The 19,773-nt window shown below is 37.9% G+C and overlaps 1 protein-coding gene across 1 annotated transcript in view; it reads right to left on the bottom strand.

The window, feature by feature from the left end:
• LOC119520238 overlaps positions 1-18,878 on the bottom strand; it is a 47,825-nt gene extending 28,947 nt beyond the window's left edge. Inside the window, exons 1-4 of the mRNA XM_037817922.1 lie at positions 18,319-18,878; positions 8,581-8,626; positions 1,018-1,100; positions 175-301 (exon numbers count right to left, since the gene is read on the bottom strand). Coding sequence (XP_037673850.1) covers positions 175-301; positions 1,018-1,100; positions 8,581-8,626; positions 18,319-18,378 — 316 coding nt within the window. The 5' untranslated portion in view covers positions 18,379-18,878. The remainder of the gene's footprint in view (positions 1-174; positions 302-1,017; positions 1,101-8,580; positions 8,627-18,318) is intronic.
• Between the last annotated feature and the right edge of the window lie 895 nt (positions 18,879-19,773).

Genomic DNA, 19,773 nt, shown 5'->3' on the forward strand with positions numbered 1-19,773 from the left:
GAAAAATGTCTAAAACTTTTAATAGAGAAAATAAAACCAGTACGATGAACAGACTTTGATTTTCATGGGAAGTAACAAGACTACCCCACAGACCAAGGGACCAGTAACCATTTTGTGTTTACTACTGTACATTTGCTACATGAACAAAAACTGAGGAGATGAAGTCAGCTTTACCCACTGAGGCCAGGTTCCTAAAATTCTCCAGCATCACATCTCTGTACAGATTTTTCTGATCGGTGTCCAGCAATGCCCACTCCTCCTGGGAGAAGTCCACTGCCACTTCCTCGAAGGTCACTGAGTCCTGAAACAGCACATGCATTCCGGATCAACCAACGGCCACTTCCATCAATGTACCAGGAAGAGCCAACTGGGGAAGGAGACCCAAAGCACAGGGAGCGTGGAAATGCTTCCGAGGCCTCCCACTATCTGCCCCAAGGCTCAGCCCTCAGAACCCTCCACTTTGACTCCTACTCCCTGAGCCATCTCATCTACGCTTACGGCTTTAACAGTTTTACTAACATAGGGTTGACGTGATCTTTCCACAACTAGGTTGTGAGGACTCTTCCTGTCTTATTCAAGACCCAGTTCAGATAGGATCTAGTGCAGGAATGAGGGAAATACTTGCAAAGCAAATGAACAATTTTCCTAGTGAAAAACTTTCCTTCCTTCACAGCACCCAGCAGAATATGGAGCTCATCAACCTTAACAAAAGTATAAGAGTCCTCACAACCTGGTTGTGGAAAGATCAGGTCAACTATGTGTTAATAAAACTGTTGAAGCCATAATCCTAGGTGAGACAGCGCAGGGAGCGGGAGTCAAGGTGAGGAGGAATTCCTATAAAAAATTAACAAAAGTGCAAATAGAAGCCTTTCCTAGGCACCCCTCTCCCATCCTAAGAACTGAGGAAGCCTGACACCAGTCCTGACTGGGCTGTGACGCTCTAGGTCATAGGCAAGAAATGTATCCCTTGAGAATAACAAGGTTTTTTTTTTGGAGAAAGAATAATTTCTGGAATACCTCTGAACAGGCTGCAAGCAAACCTGCAGCCATTCCTCCTGTGCTTTCCGCTCCTGGCCAGGCAGGGTCCTGCGCAGGTAAAGCTGGAGGAGAAGGAAGGAGCCATGTAAGTCTAGGCCTATCAGATATTCAATACGCACAGGCCTGAAAGCGACCTCATAGTTCCATAAGAGTAACAACAATAACACCACATAAACACACACGAGTTTACTACCATGATTTTAAGTCTCCCTATTCAGTACATCCCTGATTTAGAAATACAGTGTGCACTAATTAGTTTTTTTTTGTTGTCGAAGTGGCAAGCTCTATTCATCAATTTCTTTACATTTTAAATTCAGTTTTATTGAGATATATTCACATACCCTACAACCATCCACAGTGTGCAATCAGCTGTTCACAGTACCATCAAATAGTTGTATAGTCATCACCCCAATTTTTGAACATTTTCCAAACTCCAAAAATAAAAATAAGGAAAAAAAAAAGGTAAAAAAGAACACACAAAGCATTCCATCCACCCCCATCCTACCCTATTTTTCATTTCGTTTTTGTCCACATTTTTTTACTCATCCATCCATACATTGGATAAAGGGAGTATAAGCCACATTTTCAAAATCACACTCACACCACGTAAGCTACAGTTATACAATCGTCTTCAAGAATCAAGGCCACTGGGTTGCAGTTCAACAGTTTCAGGCATTTCTTTCTAGCTATTCCAATACACTATATAGCGCATAAGAATGCCGTCCTGAGTGACCTCTCAACTCCATTTGAAATCTCTCGGCCACTGAAACCATTTTGTTTCATTTTGTTTCCCCCTTTAAGACAAGAAGATTTTCTCAATCCCACAATGCCTGGTCCAGGCTCATCCCAGGGAGTCATGTCCCATATTGCCAGGGAGATTTACATCCCAGGGAGTGTCCCACATGGGGGGAAGGCAGTGATTTCACCAAGCCAAATGGGGTCTTAGAGAGAGGGCTACATCTGAGCAACAAAGAGGTTCTCTGGGGGAGACTCTTAGACACAATTGTAAGCAGACTTAGTCTCTCCTCTGCAGTAACATACTTCATAAGGGTAAGCCCCAAAATTGAGGGCTCAGCCTACTAAATTGTTACTCTTCAATCTTTGTGAGAATATCAGGAAGAACACAGGTGGGAAAGTCCAATACTTTTGCATTTTACTCTAGTTCTTCAGGGGTGCCCTGAAAATGTATTTTTATTCTCTGCCCAAATTACTTTGAGATGCATCAGGATTTCACACTAACCTATACAAACCTACCAGATCTCACTTCCTATTCAAGGCTCCAAGTAATTATGGTGTTTGAATAAACTGACTGTAAAAGTTAAATTATTTAGTGTGCTGCAGAAAATATAGATCCTGTACCCAAAAAACATCTCTTCCCTTGGCCTCACACAAAAATTGAAGTTCTAATACACAGTCAATAACATCCTTTATTGGTCTGATTTGCCTTAGTCCTAACAGGATCTGCTTCACTCATATCTCTAATTGAAGTGTACACTCTTTTTCAGATTTTCAACTGTTGTTGTATGAGAGAATACTGACATTCATAGCTGCCGAAATCTAGCTCTGAATTTCAGGTGTCACACAGATACTCAAAGTTCTAGAGACTGACCAGGTTATACACAAACAGCTCAGTATCTCAGAACTTAGAGATAACCATTGCAACTCAGGAATAGATGTGACTGCTATAAAAGCTTAGAATCTAGTAACCATTACAATAAGCATTCACCTGATAAGCTGTGCTCTAAGAAAATTTTCAAGAGTATACACATTATAGTTACTCCAGAGTAGTGAGATATTATAATGTTTGCCCTTTCATTTCTAGCCCCCCTGAGAAGCTGGGGAAAAATGCAAAAATGTTGAATGTCTCCACCTGGGTTATTGCTGATAGTCTCACAAACATTAAGGACTGAAAACTTGGTATGCCAGGCCCTAGATCTTGGGGCTTGCCCTTATAAGGCTTGTTACTCCAAAGGAAAGGCTAAGCTTCCTTACAATTGTGCCTAAGAGTCTCCCCCAGAGAAACTCTTTGTTGCTCAGATGTAGCCCTCTCTCTAAGACCCCATTTGGCTGGTGAACTCACTGCCTTCCCCCCATGTGGTCCTCTCTCTCTCTAGCTAAGCCAACTCGGCAGTTGAACTCACTGCCCCCTGTGTGGGACCTGACTCCCAGGGGTGTAAATCTCCCTGGCAACACAGGATATGACTCCCGGGGATGAACCTGGACCAGGCATCATGGGATTCAGAATATCTTCTTGACCAAAAGGGGGAAGCAAACCAAAGTTTCAGTGGCACAGAGATTTCAAATGGAGTCGAGAGGTCACCCTGGAGGGCATTCTTATGCACTATATAGATATCCCATTTTATGATCTAGTGTATTGGATAGACTAGCTAGAAAGAAATACCTGAAACTATCAACTGCAACCCAGTAGCCTTGATTCTTGAAGATGATTGTATAACTATGTAGCTTACATGGTGTGATAGTATGGTTAAAACCTTGTGGCTCACACAGCCTTTATCCAGTGTTTGGACGGATTAAAAAAATGTGGACAAAAACTAAATGAAAAATGGGAGAAATGGGGGAGATGGAATGCTTTGTGTGTTCTTTACTTTTATTTTTTATTCTTATTTTTATTCTTTTTGGTATAAGGAAAATGTTCAAAAATTGGGGTGATGATTTAAACTTGTAAATAGAAAGAAACCTGAAATTCCATATGTACAGTCTTCCATGTCAGAATAAGAATTTGCAAAGTTATGGTTCAAACTAGTGGTCTTGAATTTTGTGTGTGACTTTCTATTTTGCCTGTTCTTCTGGAGGGCTAATTTGGATTAGCATTCTTCAGTGCTTATTCAAATTACTTAAAGACAAATAAGGGCTCATAGATGTAACTATTCCCAAAAGTCCCAGGTGTCTTGACTAACTTTTGCAGAATTAAGAAGCCCAAATATTTTAAAATTTCAAGTGCTTTACCGAGCTTTATTATCCAGAATTTTTGTAACTTCAATTTTATTTTTTGTTGACAATAGCTGGGAGTTTAAATTCCGAAACTTACAAACCCAAAAAATACAGACGCAGTGTCTCAGGTGGGGAGGATTGCGAGCCCGTTCCCAGGTGACAGGAGGGAGCCGGAGCTGGGTCCTGCCTGGCACGCTGGGACTCTGGGGAAGATCTCAACTGGTAATGGCATTCAAGCACTTGAAGGAAGTGACAGGCACCTTGAGTCCCTTTAAATGTTGGAAGGAACCATTTCAGAGGCCTTTTCCCCATGAGAAGGTTAGGTCACTGGGGGGAAGGGGATGCTGGTGGAGAGCATGCAAAGATGCCTTCTCCAAGGCCACAGCCTTACACCGGGCAGAGGATGAAGGAGACAATGCACAGCCATCATCAGCAAACAAAACCTTGGGCCAGTGAGTAGGAGATGTCCAGGGATGGGATTCAGAGGTAGCAGGTTAAGGGAGCAAGAGGTTGCAGCACCAGCACCCACGCAGCCTCAGTGGAGAGCTGGGCCAAGTGAGAGATGAGAGGAGGGCATGGAAAGGTTTTTAGAAGCTACTGTTGATGGAATATTTATGAAAGTAAAAACACTGTTACCAGCCAAAAAAAAAAAAAAAAAAAATTAGGGTGATGAATGCACAACTATAGGATGATATTGTGAACAGCTGACTGTACACCATGGATGACTTTATGGTATGTGAATATATCTCAATAAAACTGAATTTTAAAAAAATTGGCAGAACTTATGGGAAGGAAAGACACAATAAGAGATGAAAAATATAATGGAGACATACAACAGTAGATTTGAAGAGGCAGAAAAAGGATTTGTGAACTAAAGGATAGGACATCTGAAATTCTACACTAAAGAACAGACTGGGAAAAGAATGGAAAAATATGAGCAAGGTCTCAGGGTACTGAATGAGCACATAAAGTACATGAATATATGTCTCATGGGTATCCCAGAAGTAAAAGAGAAGGGAAACGGGGCACAAAGAATAATGGAGGAAATAATTACTAAAGATTTCTCATCTCCTAAGAAAGACAAAATTACATATCCAAGAAGCACAGCATACCCCAAACAGAATAGACCCAAACAGACCTACTCCAAGACACTTACTAATCAGATTGTCATATGTCAAAGTCAAAGAGAGAATTCTGAAAGCAGCAAGAGAAAAGCAATCCATACAAGGGAAGCTCATTAAGACTATGTGTGGATTTCTCCACAAAAACCATGAAGGCAAGAAGGCAGTGGTATGATATATTTAAGACACTGAAAGAGAAAAACTGCCAACCAAGATTCTATATCTGGCAAACTTGTCCTTCAAAATTGAGGGGGCATTTAAAATATTTTAGACAGACTCTCAGAGAGTTTGTGAACAACAGACATCCTCTACAAAAAATACTAAAGCGAGCACTAAAGGCAGAAATGAAAAGACAGGAGATGACTGGAGAAGAGTATAGATGAAGACAATTAGTAATGATAGAGAAGAAAAAATAAAATAAGACAAATATAAAAAAGGCAAAATGGTAAATGGTTGCACAATATTTTAAGTACACTGAACAAAGCTGAGTGTGAATATGATTGGAAGAGGAAGGTAAGGGTTATGTATGACACCAGAAGGAAAGATGGAAGATAAGAACTGAGACTGGGTAACTTAGCAAAACCTAGAGAAGACAATTGTGGTGATTAAATGTACAAATACAAGAATGTTTTTACATGAGGGAGAACAAATGAATGTCTACACTGCAAGATGTAAAAAATGGGACAGTATAGGGAAAAATACAATCAATGCAAACTAGTCTATAGTAACATTGTAATATAAATCAGTGAAATGTAACAAAGGCAATACACAAAAGCTAAATGTCAATAAGAGGGGGATATAGGGGAAGGATATGAAATTCTTGGTGTTACTGTTGTTTCCCCTTTTTATTTTTCTTCCCTCTTCTTTTTTGGGGGAAGAAATGGAAATATCTCAATATAAATTGTGGTGGTGAATGCATAACTATGTGATCATACCAGGAACCATTGACTATTTACTTAGATGAATTGTATGGTGTGTGAATAAAACTGTTTAATAAACAGAAAGATACCAGTGCTGGAGAAAATGTGCAGAGAGAGATGTACCTATTCACTGTTGGTAGGGAAGTAGAATAGTGCAACCTAACTGGAGGGCAGTGTGGTGGTTTCACAGGAGACCAAGTATAGGATTGCAGTATTTACATAGATACTTCGTATGTCATTATTACATCTATACCTGGAAGAACTGAAAACAAGGACATGTATGGACACTTGGCCACTGATATTTACGGTGGCAGGATTCATGATTTGCAATACATGGAGGGGTCGAAAGGTACATCATCTGATGAACAGAAGGGTGAACTGTGCATATAGGCATACAGTGGAATATTGAGGAGCTGCAGGAAGGAATGAAGTTGTGAGGCATGCAACTAGATGAATGAATCATGAGGACAGTATGTGGAATGATATAAGCCAGAAATGAGAAGACTAATAATATAACGCCTAATTTGAAATATAATGCACAAACTCTGAGAATTGAATTCAAGATCATAGGTTATCAGGGGAAGGCTTATTGTAAAGGTTCCCAGATTGTAAGCTCTTACATCGGTCATATCTATTCCTTAGTTGTTATGGTTATTTCTAACTTCTCAGATGCTGGACTCTGTGTATAACCTGGTCATTACTTGGAACTTCAGATATCTGTGTGACACCTGAGACTCAATGCTAGAGTTCTGCAGCTATGAAAGACAGTAATACCCCATACAGCAACTGTTAGAAAAGCTGAAACAGAGATCAGACCACACTGCCCTCTCTGCTACATGGGACATGACTCAGGGGGTGAGCCTGGCCATGGCAGCGTGGGATTGAGAAAGCCTTCTTGGGCCAGAAGGGGGAAGAGAAATGAAAAGAAGTGGCTGAGAAGTTTCAAATGGAGTTGAGAGATCATTCTGGAGTAATTCTTATGCATTATATAGACATCCATTTGTAGTATCTAGTGTACTGGAGTAGCTAGAAGGAAACAGCTGAAACCGTTGAACTGTATCCAGCAGCCTTCATTCTTAACGATGAGTATATAACTATATAGCTCTAAAGGTGTGACTGTGTAATTGCGAGTATCTTGTGACTGACACTCCCTTTATCCAATGAATGAACAGATGAGTAAGCAAATGTCAAAAAAATAAATAAATAATAGGGAAGGGATAAGGGGTATAGGATATTTTGGGTGTTTATTTTTATTTTTGAGTAAAGTGTTCAAAAATTTATTGTGGTGAAGAATGCAACACTATATGATGATACTGTGAACCCTTAATTGTATACTTTAGATGATTATCTGTTATGTGAATATATCAATAAAACTGCATTAAAGGGGAGATTCAAGATGGTGGATTAGGAGTGACACAGGAACATTCTCCTCCATGAAAAACACTAGATAAAAGCCAGAAAGTGCTGCAGAATACCAGTTCCAGGGTTCCACCGGCTGGGTAGGGGCTTATATATCCATAGCGATTGAGCACTTCGAGAAGCCAAGAGTCTGCGATCGGAATCATGTAAGTCTTCGATCCAGAGAGCCACTGGGAAAATGGCAGCCTGACACGCTGTGTTTTGAGATGGGTCAGACGGGAGAGGGAGCTACAGTCAATCTTGGCAGAGCGTGCCTTCCACACCCTGGGTACCTTTCTCAGTATCTGGCGTGAGTGACGGGCTTTGCACACCTGAAAATGAAGTCCCTCAAGTAAGGGACGAGCCACTGCAGCAAGTGGACAATTGCGGAAGTAGGTATTTTCCACGACCTGCACAGCCATCTTTAAAGCAGGCTGGGAGACACCACTGCACAGCACTGCAGCTGAGTGCTTCCACAAGGGAACTTGGGATTCAGCTGGCTTATGACAGCACAACTCCTTCTCAGCAGAAGCCCACTGGGTACACAGCCTAGAGGCACGGGAGATGCACAGAAGTGACAGGAGACCTACACCAAGCCCAGGGACTTGTGGGCCCAGGGCAGAGACGGAGACTGAGGGGAATCTGAGCTGAAGGGGTGGACGCCTGCTGCAGCCACAGGATATCCCAGCCGCAACCGCAGGAATGGCTGGGAGTACTGGGTCTTAAAACCCTTTTCCCTGCCAAACTGCACTGGGCACAGCCCACACCCACAGGGCTGGCAGTCCCCACTGCACATGGAAATTTGGTGCACTAATTGGACATCCACATGGTTTGGACCCCAACTTGCTGCATAAACGAAGTTGGGGAGCACTGAATTGGGGATAACAGGTGGCTCGGGAGGGCAATCTGCTGGTAGGACAGGGAAAGTGCACTACATGAAGCTGCAGCTCTGTCAAATTATAGATAATTCTTTAAATAAGCCTGTATATCATAAAAGAACCTGATCAAGATAAGCAAATGCCAAGAGACCAAAAACAACAGAAAATTATAAAGCATATGAAGAAATCAGAAGATATGGATAACCCAAATGCCCAAATTAAAAAATCAGAGGAGATACAGAACTTGGAGAAACTAATCAAAGAAATACTCACAAACACCAATACGATGATTAAGGATACAAAGGACATCAAGAAGACCCTAGAAGAGCACAAAAAAGAATTTGCAAGAGTAAATTAAAAAAGAGAGGATCTTATGGAAATTAAAAAAAAAAAAAACTGTTGATCAAATTAAAAAGCTTCTTGATACACACAGTACCAGAGTAGAGGAAGCTGAGGAATGAATAAGCGAACTGGAAGAAAGGATGGAAAGTGAAAGAAAAAAAGAATGAATGGTGAAAAAAATAAAAAAAATTTGAAATGGATCTCAGGGATATGATGGACAACACAAAGTGCACAAATATAATATCACTGGTGTCACAGAAGGGGAAAAGAATGGTAAATGACTGGGAAGAGTATTCAAAGACATTGCTGGGGAAACCCTTCCAAATGACTTAAACATGCAAATCACAGATACTCAATGAAAACCAAGCATAATAAATCCAAATAAACCCACTCTGAGACATATTCTGATCAGATTGTCAAATGCTGAAGACAAGGAGCAAGTTCTGAAAGCAAGAGAGAAGCAATTCACCACATGCAAGGGAAACAACATAAGACCAAGTATGACTACTCAGCAGCCACCATGGAGGCGAGAAGGCAGTGGTATGACATATTTAAAATTTTGAAAGAGAAAAACTGCCAACCAAGATTCTTTATCCAGCAAAGCTCTCCTTCAAATTTGAGGGAGAGCTTAAAATCTTCACAGACACACAAATGCTGAATTTGCTAAGAGACCTGCCATACAAGAAATACTAAAGGGATCCTACCAAATGAGAGACAAAGAAAGGAGAGAGAAGCCTGGAGAAGGGCACAGAACTAAAGAGTTTTAATAAGGATACTTAAAGTAAACAGAGAGAGGGGAAAAATATATTTGACAAATAAAAAACCAAATGATATGATGGCTGATTCAAGAAACGCCTTCACAGTAACAACAAGGAATGTGAATGGATTAAACTCCCCAATTACTAGATATAAATTGGCAGAATGGATTAAAAAATATGAACCATCAATTTGTTGCCTACAAGAGACTCATCTTAGACCCAGAGACGCAAAGAAATTGAAAGTGAAAGCATGGAAAAATATTCCATGCAAGCTACAGCAAAAAGCAAGCTTATCAATACTAATTTCAGATAAAACAGACTTTAAATGCAAGGATGTCATAACAGACAAAGAAGGATACTAAATAATAATAAGAGGGACAATTCAACAAGAAGAAATAACAATCATAAATGTCTATGCACCCCATTAAGGTGCCCCAAAGTATAAGAGACAAACATTGGCAAAACTGAAGGAAGCAATAGATGTTTCCACAATAATTGTGGGAGAGTTCAATACATTACTCTCTCCTATAGACAGATCAACCAGACAGAGGAACAATAAGGAAACTGAAAACTAAACAGTGTAATAAATGTCTTCAATTTAACAGACATATATAGAGCATTACATCTCAAAACACCAAGATATACATTCTTCTCTGGAGCCCATGGAACTTTCTGCAGAATAGATCATATGCTGGGCCACAAAACAAGCCTCAATAAATTTAAAAAGACTGAAATTATTCCAATCACATTCTCTGATCACAATGGAATACAACTAGAAGTCAATAACCGTCAAAGTTCTAGAACATTCACAAATATCTGGAGGTTAAACAACACATTCCTAAACAATCAGTGGGTTAAAGAAGAAATAGCATGAGAAACTGTTAACTATCTAGAGACAAATGAAAATGAGAGCACAACATAAAACTTACGGGATGCAGCAAAGGCGATATTGATGGGGAAATGTACAGCTCTAAATGCATACATTTTTTTAAAAAGGAAGAAAGAGCTAAAACCAAAGAACTAATGAAAACAACTGAAGAAGCTAGAAAATGAGGAGCCAACTAATCCTAAACCAAGTAGAACAAAAGAAATAACAAGAATTAAAGCAGAAATAAATGACACTGAGAACAAAAAAACAAGAGAGAATAAATAAAACCAAAGTTGGTTCTTTGAGAATATCAACAAGATTAACAAGCCCTTAGCTAGACTGACAAAATCAAAAAGAGAGAAGACCCAAATAAACAAAAGAATAAATGAGAGAGGGGACATTACTACAGATCCCAAAGCAATTTAAAATATCATAAGAGGATACTATGAACAACTGTACGCCAACAAACAAGATAAGGTAGAGGAAATAGACAATTTCTTGGAAACATATGAACAACCTAGACTGTACAGAGAAGAAACAGAAGAACTTAAGAATCCAATCAAAGCAAAAAGATCCAGTCATCAAAAAGCTTCCCACAAATAAACACCCAGGGCCAGATGGCTTCACAGAGGAATTCTACCAAACTTCCCAAAAAGAACTGACACCAATCTTACTTAAACTCTTTCAAAAAATTGAAGAAAATGGAACACTACCTAACTCATTTTATGAAGCTAACATCACTTTAATACCAAAGCCAGGTAAATATGCTACAAGAAAGGAAAACTACAGGCCAATCTCCCTCAGGAATACAGATGCAAAAATTCTCAACAATATACTCACAAATCGAATCCAAAGGCACATTAAAAAAACCATACACCATGACCAAGTGGGGTTCATTCCAGGCATGCAAGGGCCCTTCAACATAAGAAAATCAATGTAATACAACATATTAACAAATGAAAAGGGAAAAATCAAATGATCATCTCAATAGATGCTGAAAAAGCATTTGACAAAATCCAGCATCCTCTTTTGATAAAAACACTTCAAAGGGTAGGCACTGAAGGAAACTTCCTCAATATGATAAAGGGCATATATGAAAACCCACAGCCAGCATAGCACTCAATGGCGAAACACTGAAAGCCTTCCATCTAAGATCAGGAACAAGACAAGGATGCTTGCTGTCACCACTGTTATTCAACACTGTGTTAGAAGTGCTAGCCAGAGCAATCTGGCAAGAGAAAGAAAAAAAAAGGCATCCAAATTGGAAAGGAAAAAGCAAAACTGTCATATTTGCAGATGATATGATCTTATATTTGGAAAACCCTGAGAAATCGACGCCATGGCTACTTGAGCTAATATACAAATTTAGCAAAGTAGCAGGATACAAGCTTAATACACATAAATCAGTAATGTTCCTATACTCTAGAAATGACCTAACTGAAGAGGCACTCAAGAAAGAGATTCCATTCTCAATAGTAACAAAAAAAAAAATCAAGGAACAAACTTAACCAAGGATGCAAAAACCCTATACATAGAAAATCACATAACTTTACTAAAAGAAATAGAAGGGGAACTAAAAAGATGGAAAAGTATTCCATGTTCATGGATAGAAAGGCTAAATGTTGTTAAGATGTCAATTCTACCCAAACTCATCTACAGATTCAACACAATTCCAATCAAAATTCCAACAACCTACTTTGCAGACTTGGAAAAGCCAGTAATCAAATTTATTTGGAAAGGGAAGATGCCTTGAATTGCTAAAAATATTGTTTAAAAAAAAAAAAAGGAGGCGTTATACTTCCTGATTTTTTAAGGCACAGCAGTCAAAACTGCATGGTACAGGCACAATATGATACATTGATCAATGGAATCAAATTGAGAATTCATAGACCACCAGATCTATGGTCAACTAATCCTTGATAAGGTCCCCAAATCCACTGAACTGGGACCTAACAGTCTCTTCAACAAATGGGGCTGGGAGAGCTGAATATCCATATCCAAAAGAATGAAAGAGAACCCCTTATACCCTACCCAAAAATTTAACTCAAAGTGGATTAAAGACCTCAATGTAAGAGACAGCACCATAAAACTCCTAGAAGATAATTCAGGGAATCATCTTCAAGACCTTGTATTAGGAGGTTGCTTCTTAGACCTTATACGCAAAGCACAAGCAACCTAAGAAAAAAATAGATAAATGGGAACTCCTCAAAATTAAGTTTCTGCACCTCAAAGGAATTTTTCAAAAAGAGTGAAGAGGGAGCTGTGATGATTAGGTTCATGTGTCAGCTTGGCCAGATGATAGTACCCAGCTGTCTGGTCAAGCAAGCACTGGCCTAACAATTGCTGCGAGGATGTTTGTGGCTGGTTAATAAACCAACAGGCTGGTTTATTAAATCATCAGTCAACTGACTGCAGCTATGACTGATGACTCATCTAAGGGTGTGTCATTCCTCAATGAGAGAATGCAATTGGCTGGATTTAATCCAATTAATCAGTTGAAGACTTAAAAGCAAGACAGACAGAGGACCTTCACTTCTTCGGCTGCCCAGCGAAGAATTTCCTGAGGAGTTCGTCGAGGTTGCCGGTTCGTTTCCTGAGGAGTTCATCAAACATGTTCATCGAAGATCCCAGTTCATTTCCTGAGGAGTTCATCAGACATCTTCTTTGGAGCTGACAGTTTGCTGACTGCCCTACAGAATTTGGACTCGTGCATACCCACAGTTGCATGAATCACTTTTATAAATTTTATAGTCATAGATATCTCTCACTGATTCTGTTTCCCTAGAGAACCCAAACGAATAAAGCAGCCAATTCAATGGAAAAAAATATTTGGAAACCATGTATCTCACAAAAGACTGATATCTTGCATATATAAAAAAATCCTACAACTGACGATAGTACAAACAGCCCAATTATAAAATGGGCAAAAGATATGAAAAGGCATTTCACTGAAAAGGAAATACAAATGGCTAAAAAACACATCTTCACTAGCTATTAGGGAGATGCAAATTAAGAACACAATGAGATATCATCTCACACCAATTAGAATGGCTGCCATTGAACAAACAGGAAACTACAAATGCTGGAGAAGGTGTGGAGAAATTGGAACTCATTGCTGGTGGCACTGTATAATGGTACAGCCACTCTGGAGGACAGTCTGGAGGTTCCTTAGAAAACCAGATATTGAGTTACCCTTCGATCCAGCAATTTCACTTCTTGGTATATACCCAGAAATCTGAAAGCAGTAACACAGATATTTGCACACCAGTGTTCACAGCAGGATTAGTTACAACTGCCAAGAGATAGAAACAATCCAAATGCCCTTCAACAGATGAGTGGATAAACGAAAGTATATACACATTATGGAATACTACACAACAGTAAGAATGAGGTCGTGAAACACATGACAACGTGGATGAACCTTGAAGACGTAATGCTGAGTAAAATAAGCCAGACACAAAAAGAGAGATATTGTATGTTACCACTAATGTGAACTCTGTGAAAAATGTAAAATAAATATTCTATATTGTAGAATATATTGTATACATCTAGAGATAGCAACTAGTGAAGGGGTAATGACAATCTAATAAGAACAGATAAGCTATTGAGGGTAATCTCAATGTTATAGGAATGCTCAGGAATGATTATCATTTGCAAATTTTCTTGGTTACGGTAGGAACATGTCAGAAGCAATGCAGTTATTTTAGATTATTTGTTTTTCTTATTCCTTTGTTTTGTTAGGGTTTGTTAATTTTCTTGGGGTATGGTAGGGACATTGGAAGCAATACAGTTATTTTAGGTTATTTGTTTTTCTTATTCCTTTGTTTTGTTTGAATTGTTTTTTTTTAATTTTTTGATAAAGTTAAAAAAGCTATTGCATTCAAAAAAGAACTTAATAATAAATGGTGATGTAGATTCAACTAAAACAATTGCATTAGAAAAAGACATATGCACTAAAAAAGGAACAGAAAGATAGATGATCAAATACCAGCAAAATATCACAAGGCATTGTAAAATGCAGGAAGATATGGCCCAATCAAAGGAACAAATTAAAAACTCAGTAGAGACACAGAATTAGGAATAACTAATTAAACATTTTCAAATAAATCTAAATAAATTCAGCAAGATGGCTAAACAGATGAATGGTATTAAGACACTGGGTGAACATGAAGAACTGAAATAATACAAAGAAAAATAACAGATCTTATGTAATTGAAAAACACTGTAGTTGAAATTAAAAATACACTAGAGAAACACATTAGATTTGAAGACAAAGAAGAAAAGACCAGCAAGTTAAAAGATAGATCATCTGAATTCGAACAGACAAAACAACAAATGGAGACTAAAATGGAAAAACCTGATCAGGTTCTCAGGCAAATAACTGACAACAGAAAGCACACAAACATACATATCATGAGTGTCCCAGGAGGAGAAAAAAAGGGAAAATGGCCAGGAAGAATATTTGAGGAAATAGTGGCTAAAATTTCCCAAAGACGTAAATACGTAAATCCAATAACCTCAAGGTACTCCAAACAGAAAAAACCTGAATAGACCCCATACAAGACACATACTAATAAGACTGTCAAATACCAAAGAGAAAGAAAAAATACTGAAAGCAGCAAGATAAAAGCAATCCACTACATACAAGGGAAGCCAAATAAGACTAAGAACTGGTTTCCCATCAGACATCATGGAAGCAAGAAAGTAGTATTTAAGATACTCAAAGAGAAAAACTGCTAGCCAAGAATTCTTTATTCAGCAAAGCCGTCCTTCAAAAATGAGGGTGAGTTTATAATATTCACAGATAAACAGAACCAAAGAGAGTTCATTAACAAGGGACCTGCTCTACAAGAAACACAAAAGGGATTCTGCTGGCTGAAGAGACAAGATAGGAGAGAATGGTTTGGAGGAGAGTATAGAAATGAAGATTATTCATAAGGGTAACAAAAAGGACAAAAGGAGATAAAAAGAGATTGGACAAATAAAAGCCAAAGGATAAAATGAGTGAAGTAAGGACTGCTTTTATAGTAATGACACTGAATGTTAATGGCTTAAAACTCCCCAATCAAAAGACAGATTGGGAAAATGGATAAAGAAACTGGGATCCATCTATATTCTGTTATCAAGAGAGTCATTTTAGACCCAAAGATAAAATGGGTTGAAACTGAAAGAATGGAAAAAGATATTCCATGCAAGCAGGAACCAAAAAACAAACAAACAAACAAAGAAAAAACTGGAGTAGCTATACTAATATAAGACAGCTGAAAAGAGAGAAAGACAAAATATATTAATAAAAGGGAAATTGACCAAGAAGAAATAAAAATCATAAATTTCTATGCACCTAATCAAGGTGCTCCAGAGTACATGAGGCAAACACTGGCAAAACTGAAGGAAATAGCAGACATCTCCACAATAATAGCAGGAGAGTTCAACACACCATACTCTTCAATACATAAAATATCCAAACAGAGGATCCATAAGGAAACAGAGAACCTAAACAATATGATAAAATAACTATACCTAACATATAGAGAACATTGTACCCCAAAACAGTATGACACACGTTCTTCTCAAGCAATCATGGAACATTCTCCAAAATAGACCATATGTAGGGTCACAAAACAGGTTTCAATAAATTTAAAAAGACTGAAATTATACAAACCACTTTCTCTGACAACAATGAAATGAAGCTGGAAATCAATAACAGACAGAGAACTGGGAAATTCACAATTATATGGAGGTTAAATATCACACTCTTCAACAGTGGGTCAAAGAAGAAATTGCAAAAAATCAGTAAATATCTCAAGATGCATTAAAACAGGAAAACAACAAACAAAAACTTACAAGATGAAGCAAAGGCAGTGCTGAGAGGGACATTTACAACCCTAAATGCGTACATTACAAAAGAAAGAGCTAAAATGAAAGACCTAACTGCACATCTGGAAGCAGTAGAAAAAGAACAGCACAATAATTCCAAAGCAAGCAGAAGGAAAGAAACGATGATTAAAGCAGAAATAAATGAAACTGAGAATAAAAAACAGAGAGAATATACAAAACCAAAAGTTAGTTGAGAAGATCAATAAAATTGGTAAACACTTAGCTAGACTGACAAAGAAAAAAGAGAGAATACGCAAATAAATAAAATCAGACATGAAAAGGGGTACCTCACTATTGACCCCCAAAATAAAAACAATCATAAGAGGATGCTGTGAACAACTGTATGCCATCAAAGTTTAAAACTCAGACAAAATGTACAAATTCCCAGAAATACATGAAAACTGACACTAACTCGAAAGTAAATAGGAGACCTCAACGGACCAATTACAAGTACAGAGACTGAATCAGTCATCAAAAACCTGCAACAAAAGCCCAGGACCAGATGACTTCCCAGATGAGTTCCACCCAATCATTCCAAGAATCTTCTAAAATATTGAAGAGGAAGGAACACTACCTAGCTCATTCTATGAAGCCAGCATCACCCTAATACCAAAGCCAGATAAAGTTACTACAAGAAAAGAAAATAACAGACCAATTTTCCTAATGAACACAGATGCAAAAATCCTCAACAAAATACTTGCAAATTGAATCCAACACCACATCAAAAGAATTACACTAAAAGCCACTGACTGTATACCTTGGATGAACTGTATGGTGTTTGAATATATCTCCATAAAACTGTTTTTAAAAAACGAAGGTGAAATTAAGACATTCCTAGATAAACAAAAGCTGAGTTTGTCACCACTAAACCAGACCTATCAGAGATGCCAAAAAAGCTCTGCAGGTTGAAAGGAAAGTAAAATACACAATAAGGCAGAATAAAGATCTCCAGTAAGGGTAATCACATGGGCAAATAATGTCAGTATTATTGTATTTTTGGTTTGTAACTCCGTATTTATTTCCTATTGGATCTAAAAGGCAAATGCAAAAAATCTAATGATAAATCAGTGGTTTGGGACCAATAATGTATAAATGTCTAGCCTGTAGAGAACCTCATGAACGCGGAGAGACCGAGGGGTAGAGGAACCCAGTTTCTGTATACCACTGAAGTTAAGCTGGTATCAAAGCAAACAAGACTGTTAAAGATTTAGGGTGTTAAATTTAAGCACCGTGATAACTACAAAGAAAGTATCAGGGAATATACAAGCTCACAGAGACAGAAAGTACAGTACAGGTTAGGGAATGGAGAGTTAATGCCAAATGGGTGTAGGGTTCCTGTTTTGGGAGATGGGAAAGTTTTAGTAAAGAGAGGTAGTGATGGCAGCACAAACTTGTGAACAAGACTGATTCCACTGAATGGTACGCTTGGGAGTGGCCGAGAAGGGAAAGTTTAAGTTGTATATATATTCCCACAATTAGAAAACAAAAAAAGAGAGAGAGAAAAGAACAATGACAATTAAATGCAACACATGATCCTGGACAGGATTTAACAAGGGAAGATAAAAGTTTCAAAGGACATTACCGGGACACATAAAAACTCCAGAATACAGACAATAAGGTTTATATCAGTGTTAAATTTCTTTAACTTGGTAACTGCACTTAAGGTGGTTATGCAAGTGAATATCCATGTTCTCAGGAATATACACGGCAGTATTACATATTCAAGTGTTTAGAAGATGGATTGATAAGTAGACAGGCAGGCAGGGAAAAAGACAGATACATGAATAGACAGAATGTTACAGCAAATGTGGCAAAATGTTAAAATTGGTGGTTCTGGGTATCTGGTGGAACAAGGGTATGTTGCAGTTCTCTGCATGGGGCTTGTATTATTTCTGTAACTGTCCTGCAAGTTTTAAAGTATTTCAAATTAAAAAGTTTAAAAAGAAATGAGAATATGAAGAAATTGTGTAGAATGCAGTACAGAGAGACAAAAAGAAGGATTATACGATTATATACTAGCCATGAAAGAAAGAGAGGTATTCCGTAAATATCTACTCAGTTTCAAAGGGAGACAGTGGAGACGCTGGAGTTAAGGGTGATAATTTTGTTTGCTCGGTTTTTGAGGAACTGGCTAGTAATTTCCTAGAATTAGTATTAGATACTAACCTTGGGATCCAGGAAGCACAGTAAATCCCAAGACAAATAAATAAACAGAAATTCACACATAGAAACATCATAGTATTTTCTTTGGTGTTTGACTTTCTTTCCCAATCTTAACAGCAGCCAGGGAAAAACCACAGGTCTTCTAAAAAGAAAAAACAAATAGACTGATGGCTGACTTCTCAACAGCAATGATGGATGCTGGAAGAAAACAGAAAGATATCTTCAGTGCACTGAGAAAAAAGTAACATCAATCTAGAATTCTAAACCCAAATTAGTCATCTTTTTAAAGACAAAGGTGAGAAATCAAACCTGAAGTTTACAGGGATAAACAAGTAAAACAACATAAAGTGGAAGCAACCAAACAAATTCATAATGTGGAACATTTGGGGCAAATGACCTGATTTCTCCAATAAATCAATGGATGAAAAAAATGGAACGGAGAAAGAATGTTATAAACAAAACAGAAACTTAAGAGGTATAAATTAAAAAAACAATGTGGGGACCCTGTTAGGATTCTGATTTGAACAAACCGTCCGTAATAAGATATTCTGGAACATGCCACTACGTGAATGAGCCTTGTAGACATCATGTTCAGTTAAATTTTAAGTCAGACACAAAGGGACAGATACTATATGTTTCTACACATATGAAACAGCTAGACTATGCAAACGAACAGAACAGAAAACAGAGCACAGGGCAGGGGGGAGGGTGAATGGGGAGTTAATGCATAATACAAATAGGGTTTCTGTTTGGGGAGATGGGGAAGATTTAGTAATGGAAGGTGACGAGCGAAGCACAAGATTGTGAACGTGATTAATCCCACTGAACGGTATGCTTAGGAGTGGCTGTGATGGGAAAGTATATATTATATTTATGGTTCCACAATTAAAAAAAAAATAAAACTATAGGGACAGTGAAATTAAATGCAATACATAATCCTGAACTGGATCTAATATTGGAGGAGAAAAGGCCCAAAAGGACATTATTGGGAATGTGAGAAAACTGGAATATAGACTGTAAGTTTTATGTGTTAAAGTTCTTGAACTGCTGGTTACTTAGATGAATATTTTTTTCTTATGAAATATACATGGAAGTAGTATGTGTTCAAGAAGCATGATATATAAAACCTACTCTCAAAGTTTAAAAAACAGAGATAGATAAATAGATAATAGACAAGATAGTGGATTGACAGATAAATGTGGCTATTGTGACTGTAGAAGCAAAATTTTAATTTTAAGTAATTTAAATTTAAATAGCCATATGTGGCTAGGAGATACTGCACTGGACAGCTCAGGCCTAACCAATGCAAGATTAACAAAATATTGATGACTATTAAAGATGGATGTTGAGGACATGAGGACTCAGTATACTATTTTTTATTCTTTTGTGTATGCTCAAAAATTTCCATAAAAAAAAGGCTTAAAAATATTTCAATGAAGAAAGATAAAATAAAAGACA

This window comes from Choloepus didactylus, chromosome 25, assembly GCF_015220235.1.
Source record: "Choloepus didactylus isolate mChoDid1 chromosome 25, mChoDid1.pri, whole genome shotgun sequence".
Lineage (NCBI taxonomy): Eukaryota > Metazoa > Chordata > Mammalia > Pilosa > Megalonychidae > Choloepus > Choloepus didactylus.